Source organism: Ictalurus furcatus, chromosome 3 (assembly GCF_023375685.1).
Source record: "Ictalurus furcatus strain D&B chromosome 3, Billie_1.0, whole genome shotgun sequence".
Lineage (NCBI taxonomy): Eukaryota > Metazoa > Chordata > Actinopteri > Siluriformes > Ictaluridae > Ictalurus > Ictalurus furcatus.
Window position 1 is genome coordinate 11,104,548 of NC_071257.1, and position 26,867 is coordinate 11,131,414.

The following is a 26,867-nucleotide window of genomic DNA, read 5'->3' on the forward strand; positions in this document are numbered from 1 at the left end:
AATGAGGATCCACTCAAAAATTCCATGTGATTCATAAAAGTGCTGTAGAGTATGTAGATCATTACTCAGTGCAATACCCATAAGTGGCCCTTACAGTAAATCCACATCGACAGTCAGTGGCAAGATGGGAGGCAAGGCAAGGCTACAAGTGGTTGTTCTTGGAAAGGTATGCAATAAGAGCCACTGCTACGCCAACGTAGATGCCGGTACCGATTGTGATGGACAGCACAGCCAGGAAGAGAGCACGTCTGGAGCTGGAGCTGGCATGGTGCAAGTCCCCTTTATTTACTGCTTTGTTAGTCTGGTGGAGAAGAAGAGAGATACAGAGGCAAAGAAAGATGCTTCAGTAAATGCCACAGTAAAATAGATTGAGAATAAGCAGCAGAGAGCATTATGAGAGTAAAAATGGAAAATGAGATGATGATGAGGGAGCAGTGAAAAGGAGAGTAAACAGTGAGTAGAAATTATTAATTGGCTCATCTCCAGCAGCAGACTGACTGGGGGTTCTCGTAAGAGTGGTTGCATAAATAATTTGAGTGCCATGATTCACTTCTCTCCTGAGGCCACCAAAGCCTTTGAAGTTCAGGAAATCTTGCCAAGATTTGGGACACAGTTTTTTTTTTATGAATTCATTTATATCTCAAAGCTCTGCTTAGTTATTTTTCTCCTCCTATATGGCAGATGTTTCTTTATAACCTCTTAAATTACAGTCCCCCCTAAACTATTGGAAATGGCAAGGCCAATTAATTTTTTTTTCTGTAGACATTTTGGTTTGAGATCAAAAGATGAATATGAGAAGAGAGTTTAGAATTTCAGCTTTTATTTCCTGGTATTTATATGTAGATGTGTTAAACAAAATATAACATAACACATTTTGTATCAGACCACCCAATTTGTAGGTGAGCAAAAATATTGGAACATGTGACTGACAGGTGTTTCTTGTTACCCAGGTGTGTCCTGTTAGATTGATTGTTTAAACAATAAATAGCTCTGAACATCTATTCTTGGTTTTAGCCTTCAGTTTTGTCTGTGAAGAATGCATTTCAATCAGAAATCAATCAGAGGCAATGCACAAACACTGGGTATGATCATTACATCAATTTGGAATGTTCTGAAAAAGAAAGAAACCACTGGTATACTGAGCAACAGACACCGAATGGGTTGGCCAAGGAGAACAACAGCTGGTGACAGAAACATTGTGAGAGCTGTGAAGAAAAGCCCAAAAACAACAATTCAGTTACAACAATCACCAACAACCTTCACAGGTCAGGGGTGAAGGTATCACAATCCACCATCTGAAGAAGACTTTGAGAGCAGATATATAGTGGCCATACCATAACATGAAAACAACTCATGAGCAGTAAGAATCATAAAGCCAGATTGGAATTCACAAAGAAATACAGAGATGAGTCACAAAAGTTCTGGAACCAAGATTAACCTCTAATAAAGTGTTGGAAAGGCCAAAGTGTGGAGAAAGAAAGGATCTGCTTATGATGCAAAACATACAAGCTCATCTGTGAAACAGGTGTAGGTAGTGTCATGACTTGGGCTTGCATGGCTGCTTCTGGAACAGGATCACTAAGCTTTATTTATGATGTAACTCATGATGGTAGCAGCAGAATGAATTCACAAGTTTACAGGAACATTTTGTCTGCCAATTTACAGAGAAATGCATCCAAATTAATCAGGAGGAACTTCATCATGCAGCAAGACAATGATCCAAAACACACTGCCAACTCAACAAAGGACATTATCGAGGGGGAAAATGGAAGGTTTTAGACTGGCCAAGTCAATCACCCAACCTTAACCCAGTTGAGCAACATTCACCTCCTGAAGAAAAGACTGAAAGGGAAAATGCACCGAAACAAACATCAACTGAAAGAGGCTGCGGGAGAAGCCTGTAAAAGCATCACAAAAGAAGAAACCAACATTTGGTGATGTCAATGAGTCACATACTTGATGCAATTATTGCAAGCAAGGGATATGCAACCAAATATTAAGTGTTATTTACTGTAATTTACTTCTAAACTTATCTGTTCATATACTTTTGTTCAGTTGGGTGTTCTGATACAAAAGTTCTGTTTTATGTTGTTTAACACATCTACATGTAAATACCAGGAAATAAAAGCTGAAATCCTAAACTCTCGTAGCCATCTTTTGATCTCAAACCCAAATGTCTTTGGTTTATAGCACAAAAAAAATTAATTGGCCTTGCATTTCCAATAGTTTCGGAGGGGACCGTATTTCTTTTTCTATTCATTTGATCTACTGCATAATGGCAAGAGAAAACCCAGGCTGTCTGCCTCGAGCCTTTTGTGTTACATCTTTGCCTGAGCATGCAGCCATCAAAACAGGCAGCAGCATACTAAACATAGCTTGATGATGTTAATTGTCAAACCTAAGCTCTAATCTATCAGCCAATCATATTAGGAAAAGCCAACCTAGCTGCATCAAAAGGCAGCTACAAAAGCAGATTACTGCAAGCAGCGTCACCAATCAGGATGATATGTGGCTCAGGGAAGAGGATTACAGTTTCTTCTCCTATAAGTTTTACCTCCACACCCTTCAGCTACAGTTAGCTACCTCTGTATGTTAAGTTAATCAAGTTCTCAGTAAATACTGGTCCCATTTAACGTTTTATGTGCTTTATAATCTCTATTCCCAGTTCTTATTCCAGCAGGGTGCCTGTCTGAGACTAGGCAGACTAAGGAGAAATAAACAGCATGCAGGGTAATTTGGAATAGATTTAGAGCACTGGAGAAATTCTCTTTTGCTTAATAAATGAGTTTTACAGTACACACACACAGGCACGCGTTCTCTCTCTCTCTCTCTCTCTCTCTCTCTCCCTCACACACACACACACACACACACACACACACACATTGTGCCTCTCATGGGAGCCCAAGTTTCTCTCTGCTCAGTGTAGGGTGAGAACTAGAAAGTAGAGTCAGTCAGTGAAAGGCCTTTGAAATGCAGAGGGAAAAAGAGAAAATGCTGAAAAAAGGAACCAGCAATCCACATTAGTATAGTATACCCCATAAAACACTAATTAATCATATTATTATGTGATAATTAAATAATAATATGTTAGTATTATTTAGTATTATTTAGTATTATTTAATATAATAATAATAATTAAATCATCCTTCTCAAACGCTTTATCCAAAAGTAAGTGTGGGTGTGAAAATTGTCAGTGGCAGCGCTACTGAAAAATTTGTGTGTTCTTTTTATATGTCCCATGAGATAACAGGACATCAGCACAGCTGACAGCACGGCGAAATCCACTGGGCCCTAAGTGCAAACACAGAGTGAGGAGAGGAAATGTCCACCTGCTCAGTTCACAAGTAAGATGACAATCAGTAAAAGTGATTAAAATATAGCATTTTCTGTAACTGCTGCTGTGCTTCTAACTATAGCTTATGCTGCAAGATCTCTTGTGTCACTCCATCTGTTGTGTCACACACTGGATTCCCAACTGAGTGTGAGGATTATATCTGTTTTGGGGAGCTGATTTTAAGCTGTAACCCTAACCCTAACTGCTGAATTATGAAAATGCAATCCATTTCACTTTCTCCAGAGCATAGAATAATTTAGGGCATGGGACTTTGAGAGGTTGCCGAGCATGAGGGAATAGTGGGCCCTGTGCACACATTAATTTATGCTTAAGTTTTATGGTCACTTGTTTCAAGTATAATTTGCACTAATTGGTTTATCTGTCTGATATCTTATGTTGTTATCTTCAACTGACAAATCTCAATAAAGCTTTACAAAAAATGTAACAACAGAGCCTAATCCTTCTTAGATTTATGTATCTTAATTTTTTATATATACTGAATCTGATTTGGGACAGTCCATTTTCTTCTGTAATTAATAATTTAATCTACTAAAATACTGAGTGATATCATCATGACACTTTGAAAAACAAGCCTGTGGTCAATGCAGAAGCGTTGCTGGTACATGGTGCAACCTGTAAACCACTCCTGCAGTGTAAACGTATTGACAAGATATGTGCATATGTTTTCTGTCAGGGCATGTTAGGTCTTGAACAACAGGGACAAACCAACTAGTTGTTATCTCTCATCCATTTTTCCATAGGTATATTGAGACAATAAAAGACAATAGTTCATGACTCTAGAAATGCTACAGTACATATGCAACATACAGTGCTGTACTTAGGGACCATCACATGCTGGTTTCACAGATGTCCTCTTTTCCTGACCAGTGTAAAGACAAGAAATCAATGTATGTTCCATTATATCCGATTATACTATTATCATGTTTTGTAAAAGGACTTTGTTATCTTTATGAGGAGAAAAAATGGCAGTTGCTTTCTGTAATAGCAACTGTGATTTCTTTTCTTATAGTTTGGATTGAATTTTTCTCTTCATTCGTATGTTCTTACTGGAATGCTGTGGGGTAAAATACCAGTGCTGAAATACCCCCTACAGTTTACAATTACATCTTACATTGTTCATTTGTATCCCGTTGGACTTTTATAAACATTGTAGGCCTTAAACAATTACTCCATGATTTTGTGCAAACAGTGCATTATCCATTCACTTTTCAAAATGCTTGCAGTGCATAAAGGGTATTTAAAAATTCAGTCAATGTCAATGTAATACATTACTAAAGAAATTAAGCTTAATGTTATCATAAGCGCTTCAACACATTTACACACACACACACACACATCACAATTGTGCTCTGTTCCTCTCACTGAGATTCACTGCTTCAAAAATAACATGTTTAGCATATTATTCATTAACTGCTATAAATTAAATAGTAACTAATAGGTACAGTATCTAATACTACAATACTGTTCAATAACCCAGGTAATGAAACAGAAATGTATTAGTAGTACTATATTAACATTTTAGTCAATATTTTTAACTACTACTGAATACAGGGTAATTCTCAGTAACAATATTAAACTTATGGTTTGGTAGTTCATTATGATCTAAACAATAATTACAGTGTGTTATACATTTCCTTGAGTTTCATTATTGATCATGATCCCAGTATTCATTAGAAGTATGTAGTAGTGATTTAGGTGTTAATATAATACTACTTATTTGTTCCTGTTATGAAATATTGAATAGCATTGTAATATATTGCTGCATTTAGGTATAAATATAGGAATATAAGTTTAAGGTTTTGAGTTTAACCAGAACAACACAACATGTTTATTGAAATCAACAATATATGGCCAAATGTTTGTGAACACCTGACCATCACACCTATGTGTGCTTTCTGAACATCTCATTCCAGTTTTAGTTCCCCTTTGCTGTTATAACCTCCACTCTTCCAGGAAGGCTCTCTACTAGATTTTGGGGTGTGGCTGTGGGGATTTGTGCTCATTCAGCCACAAGAGCATTATTGAGGTCAAGCACTGATGTCAGATGAGGAGGCTTTGCACGCAGTCGGCATTCCAATTCATTCCGCGGGTGTTCAGTAGGGTTGAGGCCACTCGAGTTCTTCCACTCCAACCTTGGCAAAGCATGTCTTCATGGACCTCAGTGTCATGCTGGAACATGTTTGGACTAGGTCTATTAGTTCCAGTGAAGGCTAATTGTAATGCTACAGCAAGACATTCTGTACAATTGTATGCCTCCAACCTTGGCTACAATTGCAAAGACCCACATATAGTGTGGATGGTCAGGTACCCGTGAAATTTTGGTCATATAGTGTATGTAACACGTCAGGTTTCCAACCGTCTCCATATCTCTCCACCAGTCAATAAAGGACAGTAAGAACTTATAATGGACTGAAATTCAATGGACTGAAACAGCAACACACCAGCTTCCTCTAACATGCAAGGCAGACATTAAAGCTAAAGCAGGAGATTGCAGAAGAATGTAGAATTTAGACAAAAAAACAACAGGATCAGTTGTACATTTCACTGCACATTTACTCTTGAAAAAATACAGTTCTCATGAACATTTTTGCGAAGTGAGTGTTACTCCCAAACATGTAGTCTGTAGTGCGCTGACTTAAAAATCTTATTCTTACCAATGTTGAACAATGACTGCAAATGAAGCTGGGTTCATATAGAAAAACATTCTTGAAATTCTTTCCCTCAAGGCATAAGTAGGCAATTACTATGCAAATAAGATTAACAGTTCTATTGTTCTGGCCAGATGAGTAACTCTTGTAATTTCTGTTTAAATTTAAGTATGCCTGATTAACACTAAATCAAAGCAAACCTGATTAACAAACGTTTAGTGTGTCTCTAAAACTGAATGAGGATGAGTTGGATTATATTATTACAAAAGCAAGTACATGGGCAGCATGGTGGAGTAGTGGGCAGCGTGGGTGAGCTCAGGTTACTGTCTGTATGGAGTTTTGAATGTTCTGCCCATGTCCCTGTGAGTTTCCCAGTTTCCTTTGACTGCCAAAAAATATGCCAGTAGGTGGATTGGCTATTCTAAATTTCCCCTAGGTGTGAATTAGTGTGTTATTCTGTGTGCATGGTGCCCTGTGATGGCCTGGAGTCCCAACCTGGATGTCTCCCTCATGATGAGTGTTCTCAGGGTAGGCTGCGGATCCACCACAAGCCTAACCGCAAGCCTAACCGCAAGCCTAATGAACAAGTTACTGAAGATGAAAGAGTGAATGAAGTACATCACACAAAATAATCTTACATAGTTACGATGATTACTGGTGTTGACATTATTTTAAATGTTTTAATGATCTACATAAAGTAATGAAACAGGCCAGTGTAAATCTCTCCTGAACAAACAAGAGTGTGAGAACACCCACAGCTGTATGTATATACATGTAAATTGTGAACTACTTTGTTTTTATACATCCATTTATTGTCAATTGGAAGGTATTTTTCTCAGCTTACGTCTTATGAGGCCCACTCTTGTACATTCCCAAGCCAAAATATTACATAAAGCATTTATTCATAGAGCATATTCTAAAACCAATAAATCAGATTATGCACACAGGATTAGCAAAAACAGATTGCTGCAGTTCATATACACATATGAAGAATAGCATTTCCAACACCTCTTTCTGCATAACTGAGAATTTGTTTGGGCATGGGGATGGAGAATTTGTTTGGGGATAGGGATTTGTTTTTGTCTGTGAGGCTGCAACATAGACAATGAAAAGTAAATCAGGTCAATAAGGAGGAATCTTGTTGATATTCTGAGCAGAACTGGTTACAAACAGGAACAAACTGTTCAAATGAAATATCTAGCTGAATCTTTGCAAGACATATAGCCCTAAAGTTTTAGACAGTGCTGCAAAAAGAACTCTGTGACTGTAAGTGATTTATGTCTAGCAGCCTGGGAAAAACCCTTCATATACTATACTATATATATATATATATATATATATATATATATATATATATATATATATATATATATATATATATATGTGTGTGTGTGTGTGTGTGTATATATCATTCTGAAAACTACAGGCTGTCCTGCACTGAAATTGAAATGAAATCACAAGTAAAGTTATAGCATCGTAAAGTCTGGTTATCAAAAAAATATACAAATATATATAAAATATACAAACTATTAACAAGATTATGAAAACTATCTTATATAAACTATCTTTATAGCAGCCTTTATTTTCAGAATGCTGACTTACAAAACTCCTGCCAATCCAACAGTCATCCAACCATCCATTTTCTATACTGCTTATCCTAGTGGGTTACGGGGAACCTGGAGCCCATCCCAGGGGGCATCGGGCACAAGGCAGGGTACACCCTGGACGGTGTGCCAATCCATTGCAGGATTCAATCGCATACACATTCACACACTATGGACACTTTGGACATGCCAATCAGCCTACCATAAATGTCTTTGGACTGGGGGAGGAAACCAGAGTACCCAGAGAAAACCCCTGCAGCAGGGGGAGAATATGCAAACTCTGCACACACAGGGCAGCGGTGGGAATCGAATCCCCAATCCTGGAGGTGTGAGGCGAATGTGCTAATCACTAAACTACCATGCGCCACTAAGCCACAGTTATTTTAAAAAACAGCCCTCCAATCAGTTATGTTAAAAAGGCAAACATTTGTAGTAAAAACTAGAGATGCACCGATACTAAATTTCTCAGCCGATACCGATAACCGATTATTCAGAGTGATATCGGCCGATACTGATACCGATAGTTCTGCCTTTTTTGCCTTCTTTTAAATTTATAATAATTAATTCCACAATTCTGAAAGAAATGCAGTAACTGGTCACATAAACAGAAAACACATTACTCAAATTAACATTAACACATTAACTAAATTCTGAAGATTAAATTAAGATTTAACTTGTTGTATGTTATTAATTCATATTAACATTGACTGAATTCTAAAAAACCTGCTGTTAGTCTTCACATTCACTCACCACAAATAATATTTCTACTTCATCATTGACATCAAACAGGTAATATATAATCTAAAGTTTTTTATATATTAACATTAACTGGATATGAAATATACTACTCAACAACAAAAAAATTTTGTGCAATATATACCATTTTGTCAAGTCATCTTCATTTAAATCTTTCAACGGTGTACTGGCACTTTAATTCCGCGCGAGCAGCGCATCAAAAAAATAAATTAGACTCGATGCCAAAACTCCCGCGTGAAAATTGCCTTTATCGGCCGATACCGATTATTGGCCAATACATCAGTGCATCTCTAGTAAAAACAATGTACATTATAAACTGTTCATCTATATATTATCTCAGTTGGAATTATCTTAACCTGATTTAATATCTACCTGAGATGGCAGGCAAGCAAATGCTCCACATACCTCTACATGTATAACCTAATCTGTATATAGAAAACATTACTGCCAGTTTGGGAAATTGTCAGCATCATCTATATCAGTCTATCTCATCACCTGAGGTAAAAGCCATCTACTGCATTTAAAAACAACCTTCATCGCTGTCATTTCACTTGTCTGATCTCTGTTCATGCTAATTGGTGGGGAAATAATCACTGATTAATTCAGTCAGGTCTGTCTGTCTGCTGGATAAATTTAGTTTTTATATAAATTTGTTTGTCTTACTTACAACAACCCTGTATACAGGAATATTACGATGCCTGTATGCATATAAACATCATATTCAGAATATGACGCCAGCTGAATATAGACCTTAAACGGAATTTCATGTACATGTAAACACAGTCACAGACATATCAACAGCTAGTAACTGATTATAAACTAAACTGATTAGGCTTATATTCATTTTGGTGTGCCATGTAGCTAATCAACAACTTGCTCAATGCATGACATTCATGACATTGTGTGAGCAAAGCACATTTAGCTATCAATGTGTTAGACAACTTTAGATGTTCTGTTTTTACTGCTGTGTTTGTTAAAGTGACTCCTAAACAAACATGATCTTTACAGGCAGAAAGCTAAGGCAATGTTAGAAAGTAACCTAAATAAAAACATTTCCATGTTATTTTAGGGAAATATGTTCCCTTTCAAAGGGAACTCCACGTTGCATTAGTTGAACGCTGTGTGACCTGTATCTGAAACTTGTGTAACATCATGCCTATTTATAGGCCTGCTGTGATCAGGTGACATGGAATTTAAGCACATTGCGTGATATATAAACGACAACTGTGAACCGCGCATCAGCCTTATTATCTTCAGTGAGACTGCATGTCGGTCATTTGTGTAACGCTCGCAAAAAGACTCTCCATTCCCTCTCTATCTTTTCTGAAAAAAAAAATCTCTTTTCTTTTCTGTCCCTTTCAAAAAAAAGGGAGAAAAGTATGAGTGAAAGAATTCAGGAAGTGTGTTACGCCTGGCTCCCATTTCATCACGGGGAGGACTGCACACTTTCTGTTTGAAGTGTCTAGGGATGGAGCATGCCACGGCAGCCCTCGAGAGGTCTGACTGTGCGCATTGTGAACTCCTTACATTAGGCAGCTCCGCTTGCGACTCGTTCTCTTCTCGGAAGCTGAAGCGAGTTGGGTTTCAGAGCCTCCCTGATCTGGGCCGGCCGCTGCTGAGGTAGCTAGTCGTCTCAGGTCTGGGGGATCTCATATGGATCTGGAAGAGGAGCTTGCTCTGTCTTCCGGGTCCGGCAGTCCACTAGATTTTGGAGCTCACGTCGCGACTCCTCCTTCTGCTATGGAAAGCCAAAAAAAAAAAGAAACCCAAACATACACGCACACAAAAATAAAAAATAATTCCTCTCTGATTCTGAGGAGCCAGAAGCATGTGCTAAAAACTGAGAGCAGCATATAAAGAGCTTCTTGAAGTGATTACTAAGGCTGGATGAGCTTTTTTACTCCCCAGTGAAAATAAATCCCTCACACTGCAGAAAGCTCCCCTTTTTTCCAGAAGTCTATGACAAAATATCACAGTTGTGGGGGAAAACCATGCATAAGCCGTATTTATAACCCCACGATGTTGGATTATTTGGCCATCATGGGGAATGAACGGCATGGCTATTTAGCTATGCTGAAGGTGGAGGAGGTGCTTGCGAGCTACCTCTCTCCATCGACGGCAGGTAATTTAGGGGGGCCGGATATGACATCCAAGCTTTGTAAGGCCACCGTGGCATTGGTGGGCAAGGCCTATGCGGATCTTGCTTGTTGGTCACTGCAGACAATGGTAGTGTTGCAGGCTTACCAATCAGACCTGCCGAATGGGCTCGACATATGGCGGCATTCAGCCAGTTACTTCCTTGTTCCTTCCTCCTTGTTGTGTCGAGTTCACCCAGACATCCATAAGTGGAACCCCGGGCCAGCACTAGTGTGAGGGAGGGACAGAAGGCGAGTACGGAAGCCCACCTCCTCCCACAGTCAGCCAGGGAAACTGGACGGCCACAGTCGCGGCCTGCTACTACGCCTGATCTGAGAATGGCATAAAGGCCAAGCAGACAAAGGAGGAGCAGTCCCGACGGGCCGTAGAGGGATGGATCAGGGGACATGAGGCTATTAGGGCAGTTAGCCCCCAGTACTACTGTAGGGCTTCCCCTAGCCAAGGCTGTCCCAAGTTTTCAGTGTTCTCTGGTCAGCGAGCTGTCACAGGGCAACGGAAATTTGATGCTTTCCCTCCAATAGAATGTGGAAAAGTTAGTGTCACTAAAAGACCATCTGGCAGCATGGTAACTACTGCCAAATGTGTCTCCATGGGTTCTGTCTACCGTAGAAAAGGGTTACCGGGTCCAGTTCAGAGCTCAACCCCCCGGTTCAGAGGTGTGCTCACCAGTAGTCAGCACAGAGCAGAGCCCAATGTTAGCACAGGAATTAAGATCCCTCTTGGACAAAGGGGCCATAAAGCAAGTACCCCGTTCCCTGAGGGAGGGAGGCCATTATTTCCTGGTCCACAAAAAAAGAGAGGAGTATGCGGCCAATTTTAGATCTGTGTCATCTGACCTGTACTCTTCGGACATACAGGTTCAAGATGCTGACACCCAAAGTTATCGTTCCACAAATTCAGTTTAAGGACTGGTTTGTGACGATAGATCTAAAAGGTGCATATTTCCACATAGAAATATTGCCCAGTCACAGAAAGTTCCTGAGGTTTGCGTTTGGAGGCAACACATACCAATATCGGGTTCTTCCCTTCAGGCTAGCTTTATCCCCTCGCACCTTCACAAAGTGCATGGATGTCATTCTGGCTCCATTGTGACTCCAGGGCATCCGTGTACTAAACTACCTGGATGACTGGTTAATTCTAGCATGATCCAGGGAACTGGTGGTTCAACATCGAGATGATGTTCTCCCCACATGAAGAGCTTGAGGCTCAGGTTGAATCTCAAAAAAGTATGCTTTCTCCAGTGCAGTGGACAACTTTTCTAGGGTTTATAAGGATTCTACTATGATGAGGGCATTTCTATCCCCAACATGCGTAGGGTCAATACTATCAACATTGAACAAGATAAAGCTGGAGCTTGGCATCCCCTTCAGTCTCTACGAGAGACTGTTGGAGCTTATGGCAGCAGCAGCCAACGTCATACCGTTGGGCCTATAGCACAGGAGACCGTTTCAATGTTGGCTGAAAAGTTGGGGGTTTCGTCCGAGAACGAAACCTCTGAGTGTAATCAGTGTCATGCGGCGTTGCCTACGTGCTCTAAGAATTTGGAAGTGTCCCCGGTTCTAGCCTTGGGTCACACTCTAAGGGTGTCACCTTACTGCAAGATGGCAATGACAGACACCTCCCTCATGGGCTGGGGCACAGTCTTAGATGGTTGTCCAGCTCATGGTCTCTGGAGCTGCCCTCATCTGGAATGGTATATAAATTGCCTGGAAATGCAGGCCATATTTCTTGCACTTAAATTGTTTCTTCCGCAATTGAGAGGTCACCATGTGTTGACAGCAGTGGTCTCGTATATTGACCACCAGGGAGGATTATGTTCATGCCCCCTGTTCAGGTAGGCGCAACTAATTCTTCTCTGGGCAGAGGGAAAGTGTTTGTCAGTGAGTGCAATGTACAGTCTAGGCAACTGGGGCAGACATCCTGTTGAGGCAGGGGCTGAGGCCCAGGGATTGGTGGCTCCATCCACATCAGCTAATGTTCAGCTAACGAAACGCCTCGTTCCCTTCTCAGGGAACAGGGTTACATGCGTAATCCAGACGTTTTCTTGTCAATGTATTTTGTTGGCATGAAAACTCAGTTTGGTCAAAATCTGATTTTTCTTCATGTTTGGCTGCTTTTACAGTTCAGCAACACGGGACAGGTTTTCCCAGGCTGCCACATATTTCTGTAAGTAATCAGGGCCGAAACATGTTTCACAAACAAGTGTGAGCAAGTCTGCAATGCAGGTTATGTAGATTTCCAGCAAGCGTATACACCCTGATATTTTTCCAAAGTCACTGAAATGATCAGTAATAAATTAGACCACCAGGTCTGTGTAACCAGGAAATGGAGGAAACATTATTATTGATATTCAGAGCAAAAATCCCCAAACTCTCTTGCTTATTTTTGATTATCTATTGCCTTTATTTTTGTGTGACAATTTTATTTTTAGGCCCTGTTTCTCAGGGATCTCTGCATGTGAAAGATCATGCAGTATGTGTGGGAGCCTCCTCTGCACTTGACTGTTTAGTGTGCACACTGCCACACTGAGAAAACAGCCTGCAAGCAGTAAATGTTGTGTAATGTGAGCAGTACAGTGATTCTGGAATTTTAAATGTTGCCTAATGTCCACTAGACATACTGTAATAGAGGGTGTCAAATTATATTTTTATTGCTCTTCTGTGCTAATCCAAAATTTCAGGTACACAAATAAATGATTCACATACTACACTGCACTGCTTTGCAGAAATATATTGCCTTCCAAAATAGATCAGAGAACCTGTTCTCTTTCCATTCCAGTATGTAAGATAAGCTCAGAGGATTCATATGGGGTTTAAGGGAATTGATTTTGGCGTGGGTTTAGTTGCTAGGGCCAGGCAGAGTAAAGTTTTTTTTCTTTCATATGGAGAATTAGAGTGCTGTAGGTGTTGAGTGGTGATGTGATGAGATTAAGTGAGATGCTGCCAAGCTGCTTGCTGTTTTTAAAGTCTGCATTTAAATAAGATTAAAAGTCAGGGTAATTTACCCAATGCAAACCTAATGAACTGTCTCAAATGCAAACAAAGTAGTACAAAGTAGTAGTTTTCTTTTACTAGGTTTCAATAATATTCTATTAGTAGTTTATTGGTGTTAAAAAGAGCAGCAGTATTTGTACAATAATAATTTTTAAAAATAATTGAAATGCATTGTTTTGAAACCACTGATATTGACCACTTCTCCTTTTCCTTATTGGGCTGTACTCCAGAGTGTGTATCACAGTGGTCTAAAAAGCCACTTGACTGTGCAGTAAGTGAGACATGCATTCATATGCATGCCTTTAACAAAAAAAAAATACTGTGCAAAAGTTCATTAAGGATTTCATCTTTGTCTTAACGATCTTTAATTTCAGTAAACAATAATAAGTTTTGATATTTCTGTGCTGTGAGGAGCAGGTGTTGAGAGAGCTTTACCTGATGAGACAGGTAGAAGGCTGCGATGCCCAGCGGCCAGAAGCAGCACAGCATTGAAAACACACTGAGGCCCAGGTGGTCTCGCGGGGGCATCATTAGGAAGTTGTCCTCACTCTCTGAGTCACTTGAGTACTCACTCTGCAGAAAATACACAAAGACACAATGAATGCTAAACAGATTAGACATCTTATCAAGGACAGGTTATTCTACTTTATTTGAATTCTTTACTCTTTTGTTTTCTTTCCAAACCAAAGAAAACATCAGCCTACTGGATGATATGTGATGTCTCTAATATCTTCTATTTTGAACTCTGATGAGTTGACACATCACATTTAGAGGACACATGAACATCTTCTTCTAATAACTGTTTAATCAGCTGTGCTATAGAAACATCTGTGTTATTCCCCAAAGTATATCATATTTAAATTTGCCATATTGCTCCTCCCAATCAATAGAATAACTGGCTGTTCAAATAACCATCGAATGTCACATTGGAAATGATAGCTCTAATTAAAGGGAAAGATAAATTTTTTAATAAAAGTATGATCTACTTTTGAAGATGACTGTCATAATATCTTGAATGGTGGTTGTCATTGATCAAACATCACATTATTCCATAGTCGCACAAAAGAAGATACTCAGGAACAATTCTAAAGTTACACCTCTCTAATCATTTACACTTATTTATTTGGCAGACACTTTATCCTAAGCAACTTACACTTACACATTATGCAAGTGTGATTCAAGCAAACAACTTATAATAGACAACATTAATGATATTGAGGATTGCAATTGATTCTGCAAGATCCAGCATGGTAGGGAGCTCATTCCATCACTGAGGAACCATGTATAAGAAGTGTACCAAGATGGCCTTTTGCATATGTTCACAGACAGGGACATAATGGCCAATGATTCTCTCTCTCTCTCTCTCTCTCTCTCTCTCTCTCTCATGCTATTGAGGATTGCAAGAGATTCTGTGACATCCAGCATGGTAGGGAGCTCATTCCATCACTGAGGAACCATGTATAAGAAGTGTTTTACATGGAATGAGACAATAAGCCATGCAATAAGCATAACTCTAGATGATGTTCATCCACAGATCGTGGAACCCTGGGTTGTTTCAGTGACTATATGTGGGTAGGTGCTGTTCCAGTGACAGCCCTGAAGGTGATCTTAATGCAAGAAGCTACTTGGAGCCAATACAGAGAGGTGAGGAGACGTATGACACGGAAGACCAGTCAGTTGACTGCATTTTGAACCATCTATGAACCTTTGGCTGCTTCATAGTGTATGCTGGAAGGCCAGCGAAGATAACAAGAAGCTCTCTCTTTGAGAGGTTGAGTTAAACATGGTATTCTTTCATCAAGGCTGCAGTGTTGATGAAGCAGGCTGAAATTCTTGTTGAGTTCATAGCATTGTCCAGTGGGAAAGACAGATAGAATGCAGTGTTATTTACATAACACTGTGTCACCATGTGTTGACAGCAGTGGTCTCATATATTGATCACCAGGAAGGATTATGTTCACGCCCCCTGTTCAGGCAGGCGCAACTAATTCTTCTCTGGGCAGAGGGAAAGTGTTTGTCATTGAGTACAATGTACAGTCTAGGCAACTGGGGCAGACATCCTGTTGAGGCAGGGGCTGAGGCCCAGGGATTGGTGGCTCCATCCACATCCACAAACCTCCATATGGTATAGGTTTGGCCAAGCGAAAGTGGATGTGTTTGCCTCCGAGGAGACAACACACTGCCCACTGTGGTTCGCCCTCACTCCTCCCGCACAATTAGGGCTGGACGCCATGGTGCACGTGTGGCCGAGGTCACATTGATATGTTTTTCCCCGATCGCGCTGCTCCCACAAGTTCTAGCGAGAGTTTGCCAAGACTGTCTATGACTGCTAGATCCAGATTTTTTTCTCGTGGTGTGAGGAACGTCAGCTAGATCCAGCGAACTGTGCAATACCTACAGTCCTAGAGTTCTTACAAGGACGTTCCTCAGGGGGTTGGTTCCTCCTACAGTCAGGGTCTACATGGCCACCATTTCAGCCAGCCACACCCCTATTGATGGAGCCTCTGTGGGGCAATATACTCTAACTTCAAAGGTTATGTGTGCTGTCAGGTGACTGAGGCACATCTGCAGACCATGCATACCTTCCTGGGACCTTGCTGTGGTCCTGGAAGGTCTGTCAGGTGCTGCATTTGAGCCCTTGGACTCAGCATCTGAGAGGCTTCTGACTCTAAAGTTAGCTCTTCTGCTGGCCGTGACATCTCTCAAGCAAGAAGGAGAGCTATAAGCTCTCTGTTGCCCCTTCCTGCCTTGACTTTACCCCTGGATTAGCCAAGGCCTTCCTGTATCTTAGGCCAGATTATATTGGGAAAGACAGATAGAATGCAGTGTTCTTTACATATCTGTAGAAGAGTAAGCTGTGTTACTGGATGATTGGACCTAGAGAGGTTGTATAGTATGGGAAGATTAGGGGGCCAAGCACTGATCCCTGGGAAATACAAACTATTATTTTATAAGACTTGGCTATCTCCCCCAACAAAGCACCCTGTAGATCTGCCCACAGAGGAAGGCCTTAAGCTTTATTTGTGCCATCCCTATAAGAGAGTTTGTATATGTGATTTATCTCTGAACTCCAGATGGCTGACATTACTTTCACCTTAATGTTTAGATATCTAGGCTGAAACAGCTTGCACCACATGCTTTACTTGCCACCAATTTGTAATAAGATGGCCTTTTGCATATGTCCACAGACAGGGACAAAGTGGACAATGATTCTCTCTCTCTCTCTCTCTCTCTATCTCTCTCTCTCTCGATTATACAACACTGTTCAGTTCTGAGCCATACTGTATGTGCCATGGCAACGTAATCTTTGGAATATTATGGAAACATGCTGCAGAGGAAGAGACAATGAAGACCAGTAGCAGCGTGGGGGATTTTACACCAACCCCCACATAAACACAGTAAAATGTATCAGTAAGAAAGAAATCAAAAGCAAGCAGTAATGTTTACATACATAACTGAATTTCTATTTTGTTTCTTTTTAACAGATGTGTGTAAAAGACATTTGTTACATTAGATATATTTTAAAAAGCATTGTGTGGCATCTGCATAAACAGTATCATCACCCATCATGAATATCGTGACTTCAGAATGGCTAGTACATTTATTCATTTACATTCATTCATTTAGCAGACGCTTTTATCCAAAGTGACTTACAAATGAGAAAACAACTGTAACAACTGAAAGGAGGATCTGAGCAAACGTGCAGAAGAGGAGATCTGAAATACTGTATACATGGGGTTGAGACCATGCAAGTTTTTAAAAACAAACAATAGAATCTTGAAATTGATTCTGTATTTCACCGGTAACCAGTGGCGTGAGGCTAAGATGGGTGTTATGTGTTCTCTCTTTTTGGTCCCAGTCAAAAAGCGAGCTGCAGCGTTCTGTACAAGTTGCAAGCGCGAGAGTGAGGGCTGGCTAATTCCAGCATACAGGACATTGCAGTAATCAAGCCTTGATGAAATAAAAGCATGAATAACAGTCTCAAGATCTTTAAATGTCAGAAAAGATTTTAACTTGCGAAGTCCCCTAAGCTGGAAAAAACTAGCTCTGACAACAGAATTTATTTGTTTGTCAAACTTTAAATCCGAATCGAAGATCACCCCCAAATTTTTGACATGGGTAAGGATGTTGTCTTGTAGGAGGCTCAGACTACTTTCTATCAAATGTGAAGTACCAAACAGGATTGCGTCAGTCGTTTTCTCATTTAGCTGAAGGAAAGTCTAAAAGAGGAATCAATTACACAGCGGTAAAGCTGTGTATTGTCCGCATAACATTTAAACACATTTATTTATGTAAATATAAGTAAGGTAGAATGGAATCCAAGTATACTTAATGGAGGTAATTAAAAACACTATAAATTATAGTATATTCTGAGATGCTACTGCACATATTATTAGCAAACTGCCAAAGTCTTACTCTGGGCAGTGTCTCATGGAGAGGAATGATGTTGCCATTACTCTAGATTCACAAGTGAAGCTGCATACCATGAATGCTAATTGCTTTATGAACTGGATGCCAAAATGAACTTCAAATTTATATTTTTATAAAACAAAATCTTTTCACAATCTTTTCAGAGTGGTGATCAGGAGCACTTGGTCCATGAAAATGGTGAGCAGTATATTACATAAATCATTGAATAAAATAATGTAGTATTTCTATTGGACAGTATAGTATTTAATTTTTTTTCATCATGAGAATCATTAATCTAGCATTGAGGGCATACGTCAAGGTTGAATGTTACCGTTGTCCATTCAACATGAAAACAGGGTTAAGTGTGTATAGTATTCATATGTATTCACAAGACATTAAAGGCTCAATATCAGAATGTATAAATATTATATATATATATATATATATATATATATATATATATATATATATATATATATATATATATGCATGCAATAACGTAATCCTATTTTCACCTGATAAACCTGCAGGCATCACATTTAATTTATTTGAATATAGTTTATTTGTCTCCACATAAGGATGCATATTCCATACATATAACAGTGCTCTGAAATCATATACACACATTTTATGTGTTTATGTAAATGATTGTTGTCTGTATATGTAATCAGTTTATGTCACAATATATTACATTAATATAAAAATACCAAACAGTCCTTCATCTATAATAACATCTATTTAAATATTGGAAAAACATTCTGCATTGGGGTAGAGCAGTAGTAAGGAAAACACAATCCTCCACCAGTAGGTTCCTAATTATAGGGTCCCAGCTACTATCCATCCATCCATTTTCTGTACCACTTATCCTTCACAGGGTCACAGGGAGCCCGGAACCTATCCCAGGAAACTTGGAGCATGAGGCAGGGGACACCCCACTCATACACCCATTGGTCCTAGCTACCAGTGGTAGTGAATTAAAGGTAGGCCAGGTCAATTAATAAATTACATAAGCCAATAGAATAAGCCATTAGAATGCAATGACAACAATATGACATCAACAGTACCCTTTAAACTCATACCAATCAATTATATAAGTATTTTAAAACAATTTTATCTAATTGTCAGTGGAAGTCATGCAGCCAATATTCAGTAAAAAAATCTTTTTGACATATTCTTTTGAAATGAATACAATTTTATTTCAGGCACTACAAAATAATTCTTGTTCTATGTTTTTACTCATTTTCACATATTATGAGAACGATTACACTTTAATAAGTTAATTATAGCAAAAATTAACATCTATTCTGCTACATTTTCAACTTGTATGTTAGCCTTCACTATACAAATGTTCCATTGTGCATAAATGTCCCCTTGAGACAAATGAAATTATACATCAGACATTGTTTATAACATCATTCTGAAGCAAAATTAAAGCCCTTTATTCTACTTATGGTAATTTTGCACCTGACTACAAAACTTTTGAGAGCAGTGGATAAAACCTGCATGTGAGTCATAAATGTCAGTGTGAATTCCAGTAGGTTATGTGTGTGATGCTCTTTTGAGCACCAACTCAAGGTTTTTTAGAGGTTATTTGATGACAGCGAATAGATCACAGCCAGGGAAACCACAGAAACATCTGCATGCCTCCTTCCTCTCCAAGTAATATTATCGCCACACAGAGATCTGCAGAACGTGCAGCAGTCTCAGAACAGGTGGCCTAGACAGGTTGGAAACAACAGGAAACTGGCTGTCCAGACTGCCTCTACACTCAGATCCCTCCCCTCTCTTCTACACACACACACACACACACACACACACACACACACACACACACACACACACACACACACACACACACACACAGAGCCAGGCATGTGGATAGATTTCAAGAAACCTGCTCCCAGTGAAACAAGACCGGAGGGTAAGAAAGAAATGGTGACAAATTACAAGTTACTACAGTGCAGAAAAAAATGCTGAAAAAATAAAGGTGTTTGCAAAAGCTTATTAATCAACTGCAAACATCTCATACATTTCCCAGTATTGTCAATACTTGTTTTGAATCTACTGAAATCCCAGTCTGTCTTCACCCTGAAACTGCTCCACTTTTTCTGTTTATATTTGTGTCTACTGTATATGTGTACATTTATGTTTATTACTTGTATTGGTTTTCACTCACTTTAAGGTGCTTTACAAATAAAAGTTATATGATATGTTATGTGCTGTATGTAAATAAACAGTCATTAAGTTTAAAGATTACAACAATGACAATGTCAAAATCCTACCTCCAGCTCTTCAAACTCATCGTCATCATCCACATCATACGACAGTGTATGAATCTTGGTATCCTCCATAGATAAATCCAGGAATTTGTTGTCAGTGAACATGAGCCCATCTTTAGTAACCGTAGCAGCGGAGTTAGCAGGAGCCATGTCCTCAATGAACGTAGTCTCACAGCAGTCGCTTCCCTCCCCCCACACTTTCAGAACTCCTTCAGGGTACAGGATGAGGTTGGGCTTATAAAAAGGGTCCAGAGCCTGGGGCAAGGCACTGGGGTTGAGCAGTTGCGGATGGTGCCCATTTCTGTCCTGATCTGCATGCTCGGGGGAATAATTGACCACCACCTGGCTCTGATACTGTGGGGCTGAGTACACTGACACGCGTCCTTCCTTGGTCTCCACCATTACGCTTCGGGTGTTGATCCGACCGTTGCATTTGCAGCACTCAGGCCCCAGGTCACCACCACCTGCTCTTGATAACTTTCTCTGAGCAGGAGGAGATTTCTCCTCTTCTGCTCTGGGGGCAGTTCTGAGCCCTGATTCCATTCTGGCCTAGTGAGCGCTGATGATGAGGATGGTCCCTGTCCAGGCACTAGTTTGCTTCATGAGTGATCCATGAAAGGAAACATGAGGTGGAAGCATTGCCCTGTTCTCTCCTATATAGAACCACAGTAAACAGGGTCATTAATGTTTCAGTATTATAACATTTCATTTATCATTCATGATCCACTCAATTGCTAAGGAATTTTTCCCCGTGTAGTTACCAAGTTACATAATATCAGGAGTCTTATTTTATCACAAGGCTGCCACCAGCCCTGGGGCCTCATTTGTAAAATGTTAGTACTATCAGATTTCCTCTTAAATTCCCATTTGTTTTTATGTTAAAAAGTGACATACATTTTCTGCATCGCTTATCCTACACAGAGTCATGGGGAGCATGGAGCCTATCCCAGGGAACATGGTGCACAAGGCGAGGGACACCATGAAGGGATACTCTGTCAACCCATCGCAGGGCACAATTGCACAGACACTCACATACTGCAGACAATTTAGCGATACCAATCAGCCTACAATGCATGTCTTTGGACTGGGGAGGAAACTGGAGTACCCAGAGGAAACCCCTGAAGCAAGGGGAGAACATGCAAGCTGTTCGCACACAGGGCAGAGACAGGAACCGAACCCCCATATAAATGAGGGTATATCTTTATAAATGAGGCCCCAGGATCAACACTTACATCCTTAGTATAAACTATCTATTGGCTTAACATAAAGTACCTATTGTCTTAGTTATGATCTTAGTTATAATTTTTTTAAGAATTTAAGATGTTGTGCTTGGAGTCTGTCTATAACGGAATAATCAGGACTGCACATGATCAATATGTTTATATTGCTATGTGACTATATAAATATGATAGTGATTAATAATAGCATTTGGTTAGGATATATTAATATATATTAGTATTTGATTAGTATATATAATAAGGTTAGTATATTATTTCACATCACTGTGCAAGTTAGGAAATCTTGTCTTGTAATGCCACTCACATTAATGAAATTTATTTAAATGATTCATTACAAAAACACTGAAATGCAAAAATAGATCCTGATGTGTGGTTGACTATATAATCTATTTTTGAAATAATATGGTGGTACTTAAAACAATTTATCTGGATTAAAGTGTTTCAAAAAACAGTGGTCCAACCCTTCAGTCATGCTAATTCTGCTGTACAAACTGTCATACATCCTTGAGTCATCGATTCTTCTCTCTGTGCCTCAAAATAATCTAAATCTGTATGGCCCTGTTACAAAGGATGCGCACAAACTTTTCTTGGCAAGGTTGGCTCCTTCTACAATTAAGGTCTACGTGGCAACCATTACGGTCAGCCACACCCCTATTAATGGAGCCTCTGTGACAGGCCGTACCCTCAGTATGACAGAGTGGTATACTTGTTCCCACAGCATTCCCACAGCTTGCAACGTTGAGTTCCCTTTGAAAGGGAACGTCTGGTTTATGCATGTAACCCTGTTTCCTGAGAATGGAACAAGACATTGAATAGCTGTGTCACACTGGGTATGCCTGTAAATTGCATCTGCACTTCAAACAAAGAGAAGCTGATGACATGCTTTACAGATGCCATTTATAGTCACGCAATGTGCGATATACCACGTCACCTGACCATGGCGAGCCTATATATAGGCGTGATTCATTTTACGGACTTCAGATACTGGTCGCGCACGAGGGCGCTTCCCACAGTGTGAAGCTCACGCAATGTCTCGTTCCCTTCTCAGGGCACAGGGTTACATGCGTAACCCAGATATTTTGTTGCATTACAACCTGGAATTAAAATGGATTTTCATTTGGATTTTATGTAATGGACTTAATAAAATAGTCTAAATTGTTGAAGTGGGATGAAAAAAATGCATTGTTTTAAAAAAAATAATAAAAACTGAAAAGGTCTGAGTGCATATGTATTTATCCCCTTTGCTATGATACTCCTGAATAAGAGCTGGTCCAATTAACTTCAGAAGTCACATAATTAGTTAAGTAAGGTCCACCTGTGTGCAATCAAAGTGTCACATGATCTGTCACACAATGTCAGTATAAACACATATGTTCTGAAAGTCCCCTGAGTCTGCAACACCACTAAGCAAGCAACATGAAGACCAAGGAGCTTTCTGGGTCAGAGACAAAGTTGTGGAGAAGTATAGCTCAGGGTTGGGTTATAAAAAAAATCCCAAACTTTGAACATCCCACAGAGCACCAATAAATCCATTATAACAAAATGGAAAGAATATGGTACTACTACAAACCTGACAAGAGAAAGCTGCCCATCAAAACTCACAGACTGGACAAGTAGGGCTTTAATCAGAGATTCAACAAAGACAGCAAAGATAACACTGAATGAGCTGCAAAAATCCACAGCAGAGATGGGAGTATCTGTTACTAGGACCACTTTAAACCATACACTCCATAGAGCAGGGCTTTTTGGAACAGTGGCCAGAAAAAAGCCATTAAAGGAAAAAAATAAGAACGCACATTTGGAGTTCAACAAAGAGCATGTGGCAGACTCTCCAAGCACATAGAATAAGGTTCTCTGGTCAGATGAAACTGAACTTTTTGGCCATAATGGGAAACACTATGTGTGGTGCAAACACCCTGAGTAAAGCATGGTGGTGGCAGCATCATGCTTTTCATCGGCAGGGACTGGAAAACTCGTCAGGACAGAAGGAAAGATGGATGGCACTATATACAGGGCAATTCTTGAAGAAAACCTGTTTCAGTCTGCCAGAGATTTGAGACCGAGACGGAGGTTCACCTTCCAGCAGGACAATGACACTAAACATACTGCTAAAGCTAGACTGGAGTGGTTTAATGGGAAACATTTAAATATATTGGAAAGGCCTAGTCAAAGCCCAGACTTCAATCCAATTGAGAATCTGTGGCATAACTTGAAGATTGCCGTACTGCAATGCAACACATTTAACTTGAAGGAGCTGGAGCAGTTTTGCATTGTAGAACGGGCTAAAATCCCTATGGCTAGATGTGCTAAGCTAATACAGACATTCCCCAAGAGACTTGGGTAAATCAAATGCTACAGCTCCCTCTCCCCAAAAAATCTATTTTAAGTCCAGGTTGTAATGCAAAAACAAAGGAAAAACACCAAGGGGGTAAATACTTTTACAAAGCACTATAGCATTTGGACTCATTCACTGTGTAGACCACAATATTTGATTCCTTTGGTATAAAGTACAGCTTCACACGGGTTTACATAAATGAATATGTTCACAAGTGCCCAAATAAAAGCTGTAACTACAATTTTAAACCAAAACCAAAGGATCCAGCAATTATTAAATGCCCATGAACATAGACCTTGTAAAAGTATGAGCGCTTATTTTAGTTTCATTGTAAATATTATACATGCAGTTCTTAAGCTAATAACTGGCTTATGTCATATGTAGCGGCGTCTGCTCTCCATCAGCTTTGAAAGTACTCCAGAGTTTCTGGACTGCTGAACTTATTCACGGTAATGCAACAAACCTATTCTTCTGTTGCTTGAAATGGCTGTTGGCTGTGTGTTCAAATATCACACACTCATCAAATATTATCTCATAGTAGCACTACCTCTTGTTCAGTTTATTCTCTGACCCCAAGAGACATTAGTGTGCTTTCCTATAATCTGATATCTGGAATATTATCACAAATAATACAAATGTTGATACATGACCTATTTATGTTGACAATGATAAACATTATTCTTTAAACAACATTTATCTGATGCTGTAGTGCCTACTTAACCTTCTAAATTTCAAGTACCCATGGGTGAGTCCAGAATCACAGTGTTTATTTATGTAATTGCAATCCTTTTTCTGTTTAGTAACACTATACAGTATACTTTTAGAATAAAAGGTTCTGTAGCACCGCTAGAATCAACTGGGCAAAAAAGCACACAGTCTACTACTGCGTAGATATGGTCCAAGCCTTAAAAGAACTGCTTTAAATCATGTGTGTAATGTTTAATAAATGAATAATCTGCTGTCATGATTTGCCTGTTCACTGTTTTTAAAAAATAAAAATAAAAACTTTGTCAGTTGTATCCTACTGGCATCTCTATTATGCGTTCTCTTTTTCATATTTGTGTGTTTTGTGTTATAAATAAAAATATATATTATAATTTTAAAAAAAACACAATAAAAGGTTCTGTCTAGCACCCTAAATTATTTGTTTTGTTTATCCTCTAAAAGGTTATGCGTAATACAATAAAATGGTCCAAATAAATGCTTGATGGAAAGAAACACATCACAACAACCCTTTAGGGAGGTTTTCTTTTAATGAGTTGTTGAATAATTTGATTTACAACGAATAGCTAAATAGCTGTAGCTGACTACAAAGGGTTAATACAAATAGAAATAGCAACAATGCTTTTGAATAGGAAAGTTTTTTGTAACAACGGTACATCACTTTGAATGTATATAAATAGGCTAGCAGGTAGATTCGCAGTTGAACCAAATGATTAATTAAAAATAAAAATAAAAAAAATGTATGCAAACAGCAGACAGTGATTTTATTTCTAGTGTTTTGGGGGTAAGTATTTGTGGTCAGACTCTCAAGCGATTTGGGGCCGCGGTGAGAGCTGTCCATGGTACTGCACTCTAACCTTCCAGGAAGAAAAGACAGAAAAAAAAATCAAATAAGATTATTAATAGGTAGCTTCACAGACAGACCTGCCAGGCGTCTGGAAAACATTCAGGTATGCGTAAAATTGCCACCGCTATGAATTAAAACCACAATTTCAACAGAGAAAAAATACCAAACGAAATTGTCTTTAACCTTTGGAAACACGTAAATCAAATCGACCTGGCATCACGAGGCTGTTATGCATCGGCGGCATCTTGGTGCAATCATTCATTTGCTGTACAAGTTCGTGATCTGACTGGTAAAGCATGCAGCGCTTACCTTCCGAGCCGAGCGCGTGCCATTCGACGTTCAAAACACTGTGCCTTATGTCCGTCTTAGTGTATGTGCAATTGTCGAGAAGGTTAAACAAAAAACATCCATACAACGTGTAAAATTTGTGAAATGATCAGGAAAATCAGCCAGATGGAGTAGACGCGCCTTTCGTGTGGAAGCGGTGTAGAGGATGCTGCATGTTGTTTATTTATTTAATTTTCCTGCATTGCAAACACGTTTCATCCAAGGTGTCGTGGCTGTGTGTGTGCGTGTGTGTGTCCTGAACGTGCGTACTGCCCGTACACATGTAGCTATATAAGTGCGCTCGCGCTCCTCTTGGTCCTAAAGAGCAGTCTGCTCTGGGACATCCTAAACACACTGCGCAGCCAATTTAAACCGAATTAGGCCTGTTCCCATTTCATCTGTGCATATAATCTTCTCCTACGGATCACAAAAAATTCAACAGAGGTATAAAGTATGATGTGTGAGAAAACTCATTGTTTGATTATAATTGGCTAATCCGATCTATTAGACTATTAAATTTCTCCCCAAACTTTGTTTGGTTTGGTGTCGCTTAAGTTGATGTAATATTGCCACCTAGTGAACTTTCCTAGGTAGACAGAGCTTAGACCTAAAGGAGAGTATATCTCCCACACAATTAATTCACCACCTTGTCTAAGCATTCTTTCCTTTTGCAAAACAGATACTCAAACACACGATGCATTTCGGAAATCCTCAAGGCGCTAACTATGAACACACAAAAGGGACATTTTTCTAGCATTTTTAGTGATTTTTGGTTATCTGGGACATATTTTCACGACGCAGTAGTGCAGTGGGTAGCGTTTCCGCCTCACAGCTCCTGGGTCCTGGGTTTGATCCTGAGCTCTGGTTACTGTCTGCATGGAGTTTGTGTGCATGTTCTCCCTGTGTGGGTTTCCTCTGGGTTCTCCAGTTTCCTTGTCCAAAAACATGCAAGAAGGTGGTAGGGATGGGTGATATCGTTTGCGATATATTAGTCTTCACACAATATTAACGATAAAGCCTAGTTGATAATGTATTTCTGTGTGTGACGGTCTGCGACCCATTCGCAGCTCATGTGCAGAGCAAAAACAAGTACGGCGGAAAGCAGCCGTGAAGCTGAGGAGGAGTTTATTGCTAAACAAAGAGCTACCTTTACAACCTCGAACTGGTTTGGTTACAGAAAATCAGTTTTACTTTT

At 39.6% G+C, this 26,867-nt stretch overlaps 1 protein-coding gene across 1 annotated transcript; it reads right to left on the bottom strand.

Annotated features, from left to right (window-relative positions):
* LOC128605374 (synapse differentiation-inducing gene protein 1) lies at positions 1-26,580 on the bottom strand. Its single transcript, XM_053620742.1, has 4 exons — positions 25,655-26,580; positions 20,206-20,855; positions 13,949-14,086; positions 1-301 (listed from the first exon to the last, which is right to left on the bottom strand). The coding sequence occupies exons 2-4, from the start codon at positions 20,743-20,745 to the stop codon at positions 143-145; spliced, it is 837 nt and encodes a 278-aa protein (XP_053476717.1). The 5' UTR covers positions 20,746-20,855; positions 25,655-26,580; the 3' UTR covers positions 1-142.
* Positions 26,581-26,867: the final 287 nt, after the last annotated feature.

Coding starts and splice junctions, on each gene's coding strand:
- LOC128605374 (XM_053620742.1), bottom strand. CDS start 20,745: ATGGAATCAGGGCTCAGAACTGCCCCCAGAGCAGAAGAGGAGAAATCT. Junction 14,087..20,205: donor ATGAGTTTGAAGAGCTGGAG/GTAGGATTTTGA, acceptor TATTTTCTGCAG/AGTGAGTACTCAAGTGACTC. Junction 302..13,948: donor CCTTCTACCTGTCTCATCAG/GTAAAGCTCTCT, acceptor CTTCTCCACCAG/ACTAACAAAGCAGTAAATAA.